At 57.0% G+C, this 13,396-nt stretch overlaps 1 protein-coding gene across 1 annotated transcript; it reads right to left on the reverse strand.

The window, feature by feature from the left end:
- Positions 1-288: 288 nt before the first annotated feature.
- DYNLL2 (dynein light chain LC8-type 2) lies at positions 289-12,588 on the reverse strand. The gene is made up of 3 exons (XM_053275633.1): positions 12,214-12,588; positions 4,629-4,767; positions 289-2,047 (listed from the first exon to the last, which is right to left on the reverse strand). The coding sequence occupies exons 2-3, from the start codon at positions 4,758-4,760 to the stop codon at positions 1,910-1,912; spliced, it is 270 nt and encodes an 89-aa protein (XP_053131608.1). The 5' UTR covers positions 4,761-4,767; positions 12,214-12,588; the 3' UTR covers positions 289-1,909.
- Positions 12,589-13,396: the final 808 nt, after the last annotated feature.

The following is a 13,396-nucleotide window of genomic DNA, read 5'->3' on the forward strand; positions in this document are numbered from 1 at the left end:
AAAAAGGTTCATTTTGAGCAACTGCAGAGAGGAAGGGAACTTTTGTTGTTGTTTTTTTTGCGCTCCACGAAGTGTGAACATATTCACAGTTAGACTCATGCACGGGAAAAAAAAAAAAAAGAGGAAAGAGAAAAGAGAAGACAGACATTCTCCCGTCCGGGCGCGAGAGCGGAGTTCAGCGCGAGCAGCAACCCCCAGAGGGTCCCCGTCACCCCAAGGCACCACCCCGTCTCCCTCCCTCCGGCAAGAGACTGTCGTCCACATGAAAACACAACAGCGACGTCAACCTTGGTTTGCAAGATGGCTCTTTTGCGATTTCGTACAAAGTTGGAGGCATACTTTGGATTCTGCACAGGGACAAAGAGAACGGGGGGTTTCCCCTCAAGAGCTTGCTTCCCGGGGTCTCCGCGGCTTGCTTCCCAAGGAGAAGGAACCCCCCCCCATTCCCTGCCCCTCAACTCCAAGGCAAACCAGAGCACTCTCGCAGTTCCAGCCCCCAGGGCATTTCTCGCTACTCCCCACCTCCTCGTTTAAAAAAAAAAAAAAAACCAAAACCAAAAATGCTGCCCCTTCCCCACAGAATGGGTAGGCGCTAAATGCAAAAAGCAGATGGGATGCGCCACTAAAAGCTGTCATTGCACTTTGGGTTCCAAGGATGACCCATCCAAAAAAAAAAAAAAAAAGGAAAGTGAGAAAAACCAAGCCGACATCTTTGCAATCGAGCTGGAATTTGGGGACGAGAGGAATCAAGTCCGCTGGAGAAGTTTCTGCAGCTGGAGAGGCAGAAACAGCCACCAGCTTTCTGCATGCAGACGTTGGGTCACTTGCATATCTCCTGCTTCTCGGGCAAAATTTTTTAAAAAAAACAGTGTGGGGGGGAGAGGGTCCTGGGAAATGGGTCACACTCTGCGATTGTCTCCAGGAAAGAAACGGGACGGGGGCGACGGCAACACAGCAAGCGACCGAGTTCACACAGAGCTTCCCCACACAGTGACTTGGAAGTGTGTTGCAATAAGGCAATGTTGACTCCAAGAGGGGTGAGAAGGAGCCCGCCACTGGCCAGGCCCTCCCGAAGGGGGGCTCGCTTGCCCAGAACGGTACTCCCCATGCAAGCGACGAGGCAGATGCGCTCGGATTTGCTTTGGGGTGCAAGGATTCGGGGCGGCGGGGGGGGGAACGACACGACACACCGGGTCATGCCGTTTCGGAGAGACGTCCGCCACGACGGTACAAGGTCCTCTTTCCCCAGCTCGGTACTAGACCTCGCATTCTAGTTTGTGCAGGAGGTTGGACGACTCGGAGCGGAGGGACGTTTGGCCGAGACCCCCTCACCGATCTCGCGGGGCCCTAGATCTCCACCCACCCCCATCCCCTTTCCACGGCCAAGACCAAGTCTCGGGGGGGGGGGGGGTAGCGGGGAGAAGCCAAACCCACAGACTCCAGGCAAGACCAACCCTACCCATCGCCACCTGGCCGTTTTGGTCGGCTGCAGTCCAGCCTGGAGGCTTTAAGAAAAGCTAAACCAATAAGGGATCTTCTGGTGTGGAATGACCAGGCTGAGTTTTATTCTGCATTTCTCCTCCCCACCCTCCCGCTCAAGGCCATTTTTGAAGCATTTACAGTTCTCCTAGTGCAAAAAGGACAACCCAAAAGAGAAGCAGTCACCCAGGTCAAAGGAAAAACAAAACAAAAAAAACCAAGATGCCGCCCCACCCCGCCGCCCCGGCAACCAAAACAACCCCCCCCAAAAAAAAACAGAATTCAGGTGTTTACTGCAACATACACATTAAATATAGTCGACAGTCCATGCAAGCAGAAGAGCCAATGGTGAAGGGAGGCCACGCTCCCACCTTCAGTGCGTCCCAGTCCGTGTTCCTCGCTCGCCGTCTCCCCCACCCGCCTGCCCCCCCTATCCCGACTTGAAGAGGAGGATTGCCACTTGACCCAAGTAGAAATAGATGAAGTGCTTCGTCTCGTGCGTTACGTAGCTCCCAAAATTCCTGCCCACGATGCAGTGCCAGGTGGGGTTGTATTTCTTGTCGAATTCCTGAAGGGACAGGCAGAAAAGCGAGCCGTTATTTTGCGGGGTAAAGGTGCTTGCCCACCTTGGGGCAAGGGTCACCCTCCCCTCTTGCGGGACTCCATCTTATTTATTTGTTTGTTATTTGGGGGGTAAAGGTGCTTGCCCACCTTGGGGCAAGGGTCACCCTCCCCTCTTGCGGGACTCCATCTTATTTATTTGTTTGTTATTTGGGGGGTAAAGGTGCTTGCCCACCGTGGGGCAAGGGTCACCCTCCCCTCTTGCGGGACTCCATCTTATTTATTTGTTTGTTATTTGGGGGGTAAAGGTGCTTGCCCACCGTGGGGCAAGGGTCACCCTCCCCTCTTGCGGGACTCCATCTTATTTATTTGTTTGTTATTTGGGGGGTAAAGGTGCTTGCCCACCTTGGGGCAAGGGTCACCCTCCCCTCTTGCGGGACTCCATCTTATTTATTTGTTTGTTATTTGGGGGGTAAAGGTGCTTGCCCACCTTGGGGCAAGGGTCACCCTCCCCTCTTGCGGGACTCCATCTTATTTATTTGTTTGTTATTTGGGGGGTAAAGGTGCTTGCCCACCGTGGGGCAAGGGTCACCCTCCCCTCTTGCGGGACTCCATCTTATTTATTTGTTTGTTATTTGGGGGGTAAAGGTGCTTGCCCACCGTGGGGCAAGGGTCACCCTCCCCTCTTGCGGGACTCCATCTTATTTATTTGTTTGTTATTTGGGGGGTAAAGGTGCTTGCCCACCTTGGGGCAAGGGTCACCCTCCCCTCTTGCGGGACTCCATCTTATTTATTTGTTTGTTATTTGGGGGGTAAAGGTGCTTGCCCACCTTGGGGCAAGGGTCACCCTCCCCTCTTGCGGGACTCCATCTTATTTATTTGTTTGTTATTTGGGGGGTAAAGGTGCTTGCCCACCTTGGGGGAAGGGTCACCCTCCCCTCTTGCGGGACTCCATCTTATTTATTTGTTTGTTATTTGGGGGGTAAAGGTGCTTGCCCACCGTGGGGCAAGGGTCACCCTCCCCTCTTGCGGGACTCCATCTTATTTATTTGTTTGTTATTTGGGGGGTAAAGGTGCTTGCCCACCGTGGGGCAAGGGTCACCCTCCCCTCTTGCGGGACTCCATCTTATTTATTTGTTTGTTATTTGGGGGGTAAAGGTGCTTGCCCACCTTGGGGCAAGGGTCACCCTCCCCTCTTGCGGGACTCCATCTTATTTATTTGTTTGTTATTTGGGGGGTAAAGGTGCTTGCCCACCTTGGGGGAAGGGTCACCCTCCCCTCTTGCAGGACTCCACACCGTTGCGGCCACCATCTTATTTATTTGTCTGTTATTTTGTTTGTTATTAACCATCTTATTTATTTATTTGTTGGGGCCATCTTATTTGTTTGTTTGTTATTTCTCTCTGTAAACCGCCCTGAGCCATTTTTGGAAGGGCGGTATAGAAATTGAATTTTATTATTATTATTATTATTATTATTATTATTATTATTAATAACCAGGATGATCAGGGGCCAGGAGGACAAGGCTACAGCATCTTCAGTTTGGGATAGAGGTGACCAAGGGGAGACATGGCCGAGGTGTATAGAATTATGCATGGGGCACAGAGAGCAGGGGGGGGGGAACTTCCTCCCTCCCTCGCAACAGGAGGTCATCCCATGAAATTTAGGACCCACACAAGGAAGTACTTCAAGGGATCTGTGGGATTCTCTGCCACGGGATGCGGTGAGGGCCCACCAGCTTGGACGGCTTTGGAAGGGGCTTAGAAAAAAAGACATGGAGACCAGGTCTAGCCATGGCTACGGGTCTGGTGGCTACAGGCCACCTCCAGCCTCAGAGGCAAGGCATCTCCGAATCCCAGTTGCAGGAGGAGATGAGAGGGGCATGCACATCCCTCTTGCCTGTGGGCTCCCGCCGGAGGCATCTGGGGGGCTACTGTGTGAAACAGGGTGCTGGACTAGATGGGTCGCCTTGGGCCTGATCCCGCTGGGCTGTTTGTAGGTTACCCTGAAGAAAGCCCCCCCACAGGGCTCTTTGCCTAACCCCAAAGTGGCTTGTGGGGGGGGGGAGGAGAGTAGTAACAACTCCCCCCACGGATCAGAGCCCTGCAGTTGCTCTAACCAGAGAGACACGGCACTTTTAAGCCCCTTGCAAAAGGGCAGATCTATTGCAACGTGAAGTTCAGCCCGGAAATGCTTCACATGTCACTACATCTTGTGGCAGAGAGTTCCACAAGTGGACGATGCGCCGCGTGGAAAACAAGTCGGGGAGGTATGTTGCCATCCCTCCCCGGGGCCACGTGGGACGCTCCTCGGCTTGTCCCCCCCCCCAGCCCCGTCCTGGCTGCCTGCACAACGCGCTGACCAACCCCTCGGTTACAGGCCGGCCGCTCAGAAGATTAAGCGGCCACCACAAAACCCATCCGTGCCTCCACCCCTGAAGAGAAGCTTCATTTTATTCTTTGGAGACCTCGCAAGCCACTCTGGGTCCCGTTTCCAGCGTAAAGACATTCTAGTAGTCAAGCCGAGCCTCCAGCTGCAAAGGCAGTATACCTTTCTGAACACCCGATTTCAAGGGAATTTCACCCTACCTTTTTTATGTACGCCGCAATGTCCTTCTCGATGTTGTACTTCTCCATCGCTTGCGTGGCACAGTCCACAGCGTCCTGCTGCATGTCCTCAGACATATCCGCATTCTTGATCACTGCCTTTCGGTCAGACATGGTGAACCTGGCGGGGGGGAAGAGGGCAGAGATGGAGGCCACGTCTCGGCAGCTGCTCAACACGCTCTGGCCGTGCAACCCCCGTGCGTCTCTGCAGCGGCAAGCACAAGGAGCCCCCTTGCTAAGCAGGGTCTGCCCTGGTTTGGATTCGGAAGGCCAAACACCGTCGACCGCAACTCCGCGGCTGGCAATCCACAGGGCATGCAGACCGTCCCAGGCAGTGTCCCCGCATAGGAACCTAGGAAGTGGCCATATACTGAGTCAGACCCTTGGTCCACCTAGCTCAGTATTGTCTTCACAGACTGGCAGTGGCTTCTCCAAGGGTGCAGGCAGGAGTCTCTCTCCCAGCCCTATCTCGTCAGAGATGCTGCCAGGGAAGGAACTTGGATCCTCAGATGCTCTTTCCAGAGCGGCTCCATTATCCCTAAGAAGGGGAATCTCTTCCAGTGCTCACACTTCTAGTCTCCCATTCATATGCAAACCAGGGCAGACCCTGCTTAGCTAAGGGGACGAGTCATGCTTGCGACCACAAGACCAGCTCTCCTCTCCTAAAAAGATCTCAAGTACAGAGCCAGGAAAGATCTTAGGGAACATAGGAAGCTGCCATATACTGAGTCAGACCCTCGGTCTACCTAGCTCAGTCTTGTCTTCACAGACTGGCAGCAGCGGCTTCTCCGAGGCTGCAGGCAGGAGTCTCTCTTAGCCTTATCTTGGAGAAGTCAGGGAGGGAACTTTAAACCTTCTGCTCTTCCCAGAGTGGCTCCATCCCCTGAAGGGAATCTCTTCCAGTGCTCACACTTCTAGTCTCCCCTTCAAATGCAAACCAAGGCAGACCCTGCTTAGCAAAGGGGACAAGGCATGCTTGCTCCCACCAGACCAGCTCTCCTCTCCTCAATACAATACTCCTCCATCCAACAGGGATTCCCCGAGGGTGTGGACTACAACTCCCAGAATCCCCAGCTGCAATGCCTCTTGCGTCAGGATTCTGGGAATTATTATTATTTACATTTCATATCCCGCTCTTCCTCCAAGGAGCCCAGAGTGGTGCACTACATGCTTGGGTTTCTCTTTCACAACAACCCTGTGAAGTAGGCTAGGCCGAGAGAGAAGTGACTGGCCTAGAGTCACCCAGCTACTTTCATGGCTGAACGGGGATTCGAACTCGGGTCTCCCTGGTCCTCGTCCAGCACTCTAACACCACACCGGCTCTCACTACCAGTTGAGTTGTCGTCAACCACATCTGGGAACCCCTGTTAGAGGGAACACGGGTCCCAGCGTCACTTCCCTCACCAGGTGGGGCTGGGAGAGATTCCGGCCTGAAACCTTGGCAGAGCGGCTGCCGGTCAGTGTCCAGGGATTCTCCAACTTGGGTCCTCGGGTGTTCTTGGACTTCAACTCCCATGATCCCCAACCAAAGGCCACTGAGGCTGGGGATTCTGGGAGTTGAAGTCCAATAACACCTGAGGACCCGAGTTGGAGAATCCCTGGTGTAGACAATCCCAAGCTGGATGGACCCAGAGTCAGACTCGGCACGAGGCAGCTTCCCGTGTTCCCGAGTGGGCCAGCCCATGCAAGTTTGGGCTACGGCCCTTTGCACGTGCCTGTGGGGCAGGGCTGGAGCCCCACGGAGCTCAGTGGGGCTTTCGTCCAAGTCCCCGCCGCCTTTCGACAACTCCTCAAAAAGAGGCTTACTTAGCTCAAGGGATGGCTCCTTGCCACAGAGAGCCAGCGTGGTGTCGTGGTTAGAGTGCTGGACTAGGACCGGGGAGACCCGAGTTCGAATCCCCATTCAGCCATGAAAACTAGCTGGGTGACTCCAGGCCAGTCACTTTTCTCTCTCAGCCTCGCCTACTTCACAGGGTTGTTGTGAAAGAGAAACTCAAGTCTGTAGTACTCTGGGCTGCTTGGAGGAAGAGCGGGACATAAATATAATAATAATAATAATAATAATAATAATAGTAATAATAACAGAAAGCCTCACAGCCTAAAAGGCCACACCAAGGAGACCCCCAGGCACACCCCCTCGGAGGGGCTCTATGCTGGACCGGAGGAGGACCCTTGCCCAAAACCCCTGACTCAAAAACCCACTTTTATTTTATTCACTGAACCTATTTCTAGACCGCCCCGAACTCACACGTCTCTGAACAGTTTACAACAAAGCTAACCAAAAAAGGAAAAAAAGAAAGAAGTTAAAACAAGAGTTTAAAAAAATAAATAAATGATACAGAAAAAGTTAACACATTACAACCATTCAAATTTTAAAACATGTTAAAACAATGTCAGAACGGTCAAAACAACCTATCCAATTAAAAAAGCCTGGGTGAATCACCAGATGAAAAGCCTTGGAAAAGTTGCCCTGGGCAACCACGGCTGCCTTGCAAACCACAAAAGGCGCGTGACTAGTCCACAACAAGAACAGTGGTGCTCCCAAGCCTGCTATCCCCTGAGCACGTGCAAAGGGTGCAGCACTGCCCCTGGGCCCTCACTAGGGCCGACGGCTCCCGCATATGCCTGCGTTTTAAGGGCTTTCCAATCTGACATGCGTTTGGGTAAAAGAGTTTTTTGCAAAATGGTTTTAGGTCTGCATGTTTTCCAACGGCCCCCAAGAAAGCCTCGTGGCCGAAATATATTGTCAAGTGGTGCTGTCGAGTCGGCATCGACTCCTGCCGACCAGAGCGCCCTGCGGTTTTCTTTGGGTAGAATACAGGAGGGGCTGGCCGTTGCCTCCTCCCGCACACCATGAAACGAGGCCTTCCAGCCTCTTCCTCGATCGCTGCTGCCCGATATCGGTGCTTCCCATAATCTGGGGAACAGAGCTGCGGGGATTTGAACCGGCAACCTCTGGCTTGCTAGGCAAGTTACTTTGTTTTTGATAACAACAAACAAAGAAGTTTATTTGTTTTTCATTGATTGATTTATCAGACTGGTACCCCGCCCCAAACTTTCGTCTCTGGGCCATTTACAAAAGCATAAAACCAGTTTAAAAAGATATACAAAAAACTCAAAACTATTATTATTATTATTATTTTACATTTATATCCCACTCTTCCTCCAAGGAGCCCACTACATACTTGAGTTTCTCTTTCACAACAACCCTGTGAAGTAGGTTAGGCTGAGAGAGAAGTGACTGGCCCAGAGTTGATCCAGCTAGTTTCATGGCTGAATGGGGATTCGAACTCGGGTCTCCCCGGTCCTAGTCCAGCACGACACCATGCTGGTCTCCGGCTGTCCAAACCAAGCTGCCACAGGGCCAGGCACTCCCACCGGGACCCTCCCATCCCCGGCTCCGAGGCGGCCCCACGCCAGCCCTGCGGAGCTCCCACAAGGTGGCAAGAAGAAGAAGAGCTCCCACCCCATGGAAAGAGGGGCACGCTGACCCCTTCTCTCCGATGCATGCGGGCGCCTAGCGCAAGGCGAGCACGGCGGTGTCCTGCAGCCCCACAGAGTGGCACAGAGCCAACCTGTGGGACTACAACTCCCATCATCCCCTGCCGCGACCACCGAGAGCCTCCGGTGGCTCGCCCCTCGGTTGCCACACGCTCTTTCCGGCAAGTCCTTCTCCTCCAGCTCCCTCCAATGACTCCGCCCTGACTTTGAAACCCTCGGCCTGACCCTCAGAGGGACACCCGGCAGCTGCTGCTGTCCGCGGAGTCAGACCCTCGGCCCAACTAGCTCAGCACGGCAGGACTCTGACCGGCAGCAGCTCTCTAAGGTTTTAGGCAGGCGTCTCTCCCGAGCCGAGCAGGAGATGCTGCCAGGGAGCTGTCTGCAATGCACAGCGGGGGCTGCACCCACGAGCGTGGGGGGCCGGAGAGCCCAAGTGCACCCCTCCCCACTGGAATCCACGCCCCCTGCGTGGGGCTCCGGGAAGGAAAGGCGGCCGTGCCACCTTTGCCACACACACACACACACACACACACACACCCGGTTAGGGCAAGCCACTCCTGGTGACTAGCCCACCCAACGGGCACACAGCCCCCGCCATCAGCCGGCCCCTAAATCGTGAACGGGACGTCACCTGAAGCAAAAAACCGACCCGATTCCGAAGCGGTTCGAGTCGGATGCCTCAGCCGCGAGGGATCCCCACCCGAAATGCGGCTCCCCACGACCGGGGCAGGGGGGGCAGACGGCACTGACGACCACCCCCCTCATCCCCAGCCAAAGGCCTTCGCAGCGGGGGATGCTGGGAGTTGTAGTCCACAACCCCTGGGAAGCCCCACCCAGAATCTCAGGATTCTTGGGGAAAATTGTGCGCCCAGTTCGAGGGGAATCAAGCCAGTTTAGCCCAGGCACGCCCCTCCCACACAGACGTGAGGGGCGAGCTCCGAAGTGGGTCTGTCGGGCAGCCCTCCACGCCCACCCCCCTCTGCAAGAACCCAAGCTCACCACACCGCCGACTGCCCCCCTCTACCTGGAATGAAATCTGCCGACTGAAGGGTCAAGCCAGCAACTGTCCTCCGGGAGCATATAAAAATGCACTAAATAAATAAATAAATACGACATTGCTGCCTGCCGAGTCCAACCCCGGTCCGGCTAGCTCAGCATGGCCTACTCTGACTGGCAGCAGCTCTCTCCAAGGTTGCAGATTAAGGGACCTTCCGAACACAAAGAGAGGGCTCTGTCACAGCCCAAACCCACCCACCCACCCCCTGCAACCACAAATGATTTCTGCAAGGCATGCTGGGATTGGGAAGAGGTTGGGAGGAATCTCTTAATTCTTAATTATTATTAGAAGCCCCCACCACGCTTCTAGCCATGAGCGTTAAAATTGTGTTCCTGGGAGAAATCTAGGTGGGGCCCCCAGAAACGAGAAGAGCGGGTGGGTGGGTGGGTGGGTGGGTGTGTGTGCCCTCTTTTCAGTCTCGAAAACAGCTCCTCCCGCCTGGGGGTGGGACGGGCAAGTGGCCCCTCCCATCCCAGCCAACAGGGAAGAAGCACGTGGGCGTGAGTAAGAAAATAATATAACCGTATCCATCCACACACAAACACACACACCCCCCCCCCTCTCTCTCCATTACGCAAGCGAGCATCAACTTCGCCCTGGTTTTGGCAACACGCTCCCTTCCCGGAGAAGACTGAAAACCCCTCTCCATCCAAACACACACACAGACACACACCCCTCTTTGACGGAACCGTCACTGGCCAATCTGGGCCTCTCCAAAGGGGTGGTTTCAAGCGACCCAGCTGGGCCCGAGAGAGAGAGAGGACGGCCACCAGACGCTGCTGCTGCACGACTCCAAGAGATTTCCCCTCCTCAAGCAATTTCCATTTCTTGGCGGGGTCCCAAACGAGCTTCTCCTTCGTTACAGCAATTAAAGACCTTGCTCCAAGAGAGGGGAGGTTGCATAACGGCCGAGGTGACCGCGAGGGGAGGCTCTTCGGCCCCTGCGGGCCTTTCCGGGCTGGTTTCCCACACCCCTGCCTTTTAGGCACGCCGGGAACCAGGCGAGGAGGAGGAGGGAAGCCCGGGCCGGCCTCGGGTCTTCCAGGGCTGGCTGGCGGGTCCTTCCTCCTCTGCCACTGAGCTACTAGGTGGCCTTGGGCAAGTCCCGGCCTCGACGACTCCGGCTTGGCAAGTGGGGTGGCCTATTTGGGAACCCAGGAAGCGGCCTGCTACCGAGCCAAGCCCTGGGTCCCTCGGGCTCGGGATTGTCTACCCAAACTGGCAGCAGCTTCTCCAAGGAGGCAGGCAGCAGGAGACGCTGTTCCGGAGATGCTGCCAGGAAGGGAACTGGGAACATCAGCGCTGCTCTTCGCCAAGCGGCCCCATCAGCGGCCCCTCTAATCCCCCCCCCCAATATCGGGGCAGGATGAGTTTTGTTCTGGGCAGCAGTATCAAGGCCGGGTGGGCAGACTTGCCTTCCTGAGTCAGATCTATTATTATTATTATTATTATTATTATTATTATTATTATTAACATTTATATCCCGCTCTTCCTCCAAGGAGCCCAGAGCGGTGCACGACATACTTAAGTTTCTTCTTACAACAACCCTGTGAAGTAGGTTATGCTGAGAGAGAAGTGACTGGCCCCGAGTCACCCAGCTAGTTTCATGGCTGAAGGGGGATTTGAACTCGGGTCTCCTAGTCCGGCACTCTAACCACTACACCACGCTGGCTCTCTTAAATTAACTTAAATCAAATTAACCGAGTGGACATCAAGAAACTTGCGAGTGTGCGCACACCTTCGAGGGAACACCGGACCCCCCCCCTCCCCGAAGGGGAACATCTTGCAACGTTCGCAGGCAGCCTGCCCTCCAAATGCAAACCAGGGCAGGTCCTGCTTAGCAGAGGGGACCACAGAGGCTCCCTCCCACCAGACCGGCTCTCCTCCGCACAAGGCATGTGCAGGACGGATTTAAGTGCGTTGCAAAAAACGGGAGGCAAGAGGCACCACACCAAAAAACCCCTTTTTACCAAGCACCGGAAAAACAGGCTGTAGGACGGAGACGGCCTGACCCCCCCGAGGAGGGATCCTTGGTGGCTGGGACCCCCAGGGAGCATCTTGAGGCCTAGCCTCTTGGCGCTCACCCAACATTCATCCCCACCCATCCCTCCATCCCTGCGCAAGAAAGCGAAGGACCGCCCCGCTCCCAGCGGTCCAGGTGAGGGCCGACGACTCTCCCTCCCATCACCCCCCCAGCCCAAGGCCACTGCCGCAGGGGGCGATGGGGATGGCAGTGCATGACAGGCATTTTGCCGGGAGCAGCGAGCGCAGCAGCCGCCGCCGCCGCCCAAGGCCAAGCAAGGTGGGGGGATGCCCCCTTGCTTCCAGGCTGGAGAGGAGGGGCGGGGCGCCTTGCACACGGGGGCGCGCGCACACACACACACGCACACGGACACCCGCCCCCGGGTTCCCTGGCTTGGCCCTCGCAGGGGCCCCTGCCTGTCCCCGCCGCCAGGAAGACCCCCCCCCACCCCCCAAGGAAGGGGCCTGCCCCGGAGCCAGGCCGGGTCTGGGTCGCAGCCGGGCGGCTTCCGCGCCCCACAGAGCTCCTCCTCCGCCGGCTCCGGGGCCCGAGGCCGGGAAGCGCGTCCTCTGCGGCCAAGGGACATTGGCGCCACCTTGGCAGCTGATCCCTCGCCGCCGGGCCCTCGCAGGCTGCTGGGCCTCGTTGGGGCGGGGGAGAGAGAGAGGAGCCCCCCCCCGGCTGGCCAGGAGGGGCCGCCGACCCAGCGGCACCCGGGGTGGGGGGGGGGACGGGGGACAGCCTGCCCCATCGCCTCCGCCGGCGCCGCAGAGGGGACCCGAGGAGCCCGAGCAGCAGCAGCGGGGCGCAGGGAGACACCCCCGACGCCCCCTCCCGGGGGGGGGGCGCCGCCAGCCGAGTGCCCGGCAGCGGAGGGCGCTGGCGCAGGAGCCGCGCAGGCGGGGGCAGGCAGGCATCCAAGGCTCCCCGGTGGCGGGCAAGGCGGCGCGCCCCTGTCCCCGGCGGCGGCGGCCCCACTCACTCACCTTCCCCGTGGCGGGCAGAGCCTCCTCCTCGGCTGCACAGCACAGACCCCCGCAGGCAAGGGCGGCCGCCCCCCGGACCCACCGAGCGCGCTGCCGGGCGCCCCTCCGCGCGCGCGCGCCTCTCCTCCTCCTCTTTGCTGCGCGCTTTGGAGACGCCTCTTTGGAGACCCCCCGAGAGCGCAGCAGCGGCGGCGGCGGCGGCTCTCTGGCGGCGGGCAAGCAAGTCCGCAGCGCTCCGCTCGCCCAGCAAGCCTCCTCTGGCGGCCGGCCCTGCGCCCCCCTCGGCTGAAATAGGCGCCCCTCCCTTGCAGCAGCTCCGGCAGGCGGCGCCCGGATTGGCTGCCTCGCCGCCCCGGCCCACGGCGCGCCGCGTTCTCCGGCAGCTCCTCTCGGCTTACTTCTTGTTTCCTCCCATAATGCCACGAGGAAATTGCAGACCCGGGCTGGGCGGGGGGGGGGGCGCGGATGAGGGGGAGGGAGGAGCGGAGCTGGTCCCCCCCACCGCAGCCACCCCGGCCGCGCTCAAGGGCTGCTGGAGCCTGGTGTGCCCAAAAAGGGGGCTGCAACGCCAGGGAGCCCTCCTCTTTCCCTCCCCTCCTCCTTGCGGCAGACATCAGCTAGGCTGGCCCTTCTCTCTCTCTTTCTCTGCCCCCCCCCTTTTTCTTTGAGCTGGGTCAGCTGCGGCGCAGGCAGAAATGCAACAGGTGCAGCTCTCCCACCCCCAGCAGCTTCGCCGCTGCTGCCCAGGGCAAGGATGCAATTAATAAAGAGGGCAGCGACATCACAGCACCGGGAGGCTGCGCGTTCACCTTGCCCACGCGCCATTGAAACCAACACGGATAAGTTGGTCCTGACGAACTGCTTGACACTTCAGGGGGAGGGAGGCGTGGCTAGCCGAGTTGGGATGCTGCGGGGTGGTTGGGTATGATTGCCGAAGGGGTGAGAGCCGCGTCCATCTCTTTCAGGGGAGACACGAAAGGGTCTTATGACATCAATACATACAGGCATAATACTCGCATAATGCTTATTCTGGTTTGGAGCCAGAGTAAAGTGAAAGAGGCAGGGAAAGATCTGTGTGTCCTGGACTTTACAGGACCACTGGTGTCTTCTCCATGATGTGTGAGGATATGAAATATTAATAGGCATTTATTTTAAAATTTCCAACACCTGGGATTCCAACCAT

This window comes from Hemicordylus capensis, chromosome 12, assembly GCF_027244095.1.
Source record: "Hemicordylus capensis ecotype Gifberg chromosome 12, rHemCap1.1.pri, whole genome shotgun sequence".
Taxonomy (NCBI): domain Eukaryota; kingdom Metazoa; phylum Chordata; class Lepidosauria; order Squamata; family Cordylidae; genus Hemicordylus; species Hemicordylus capensis.

What these genes read in the sequence shown, in the direction of transcription:
- DYNLL2 (XM_053275633.1), bottom strand. Translation starts at nt 4,760, where the DNA reads ATGTCTGACCGAAAGGCAGTGATCAAGAATGCGGATATGTCTGAGGAC. An exon ending in TTGCGGCGTACATAAAAAAG is followed by an intron (nt 2,048 to 4,628) that starts GTAGGGTGAAAT and finishes CTGTCCCTTCAG; the next exon opens with GAATTCGACAAGAAATACAA.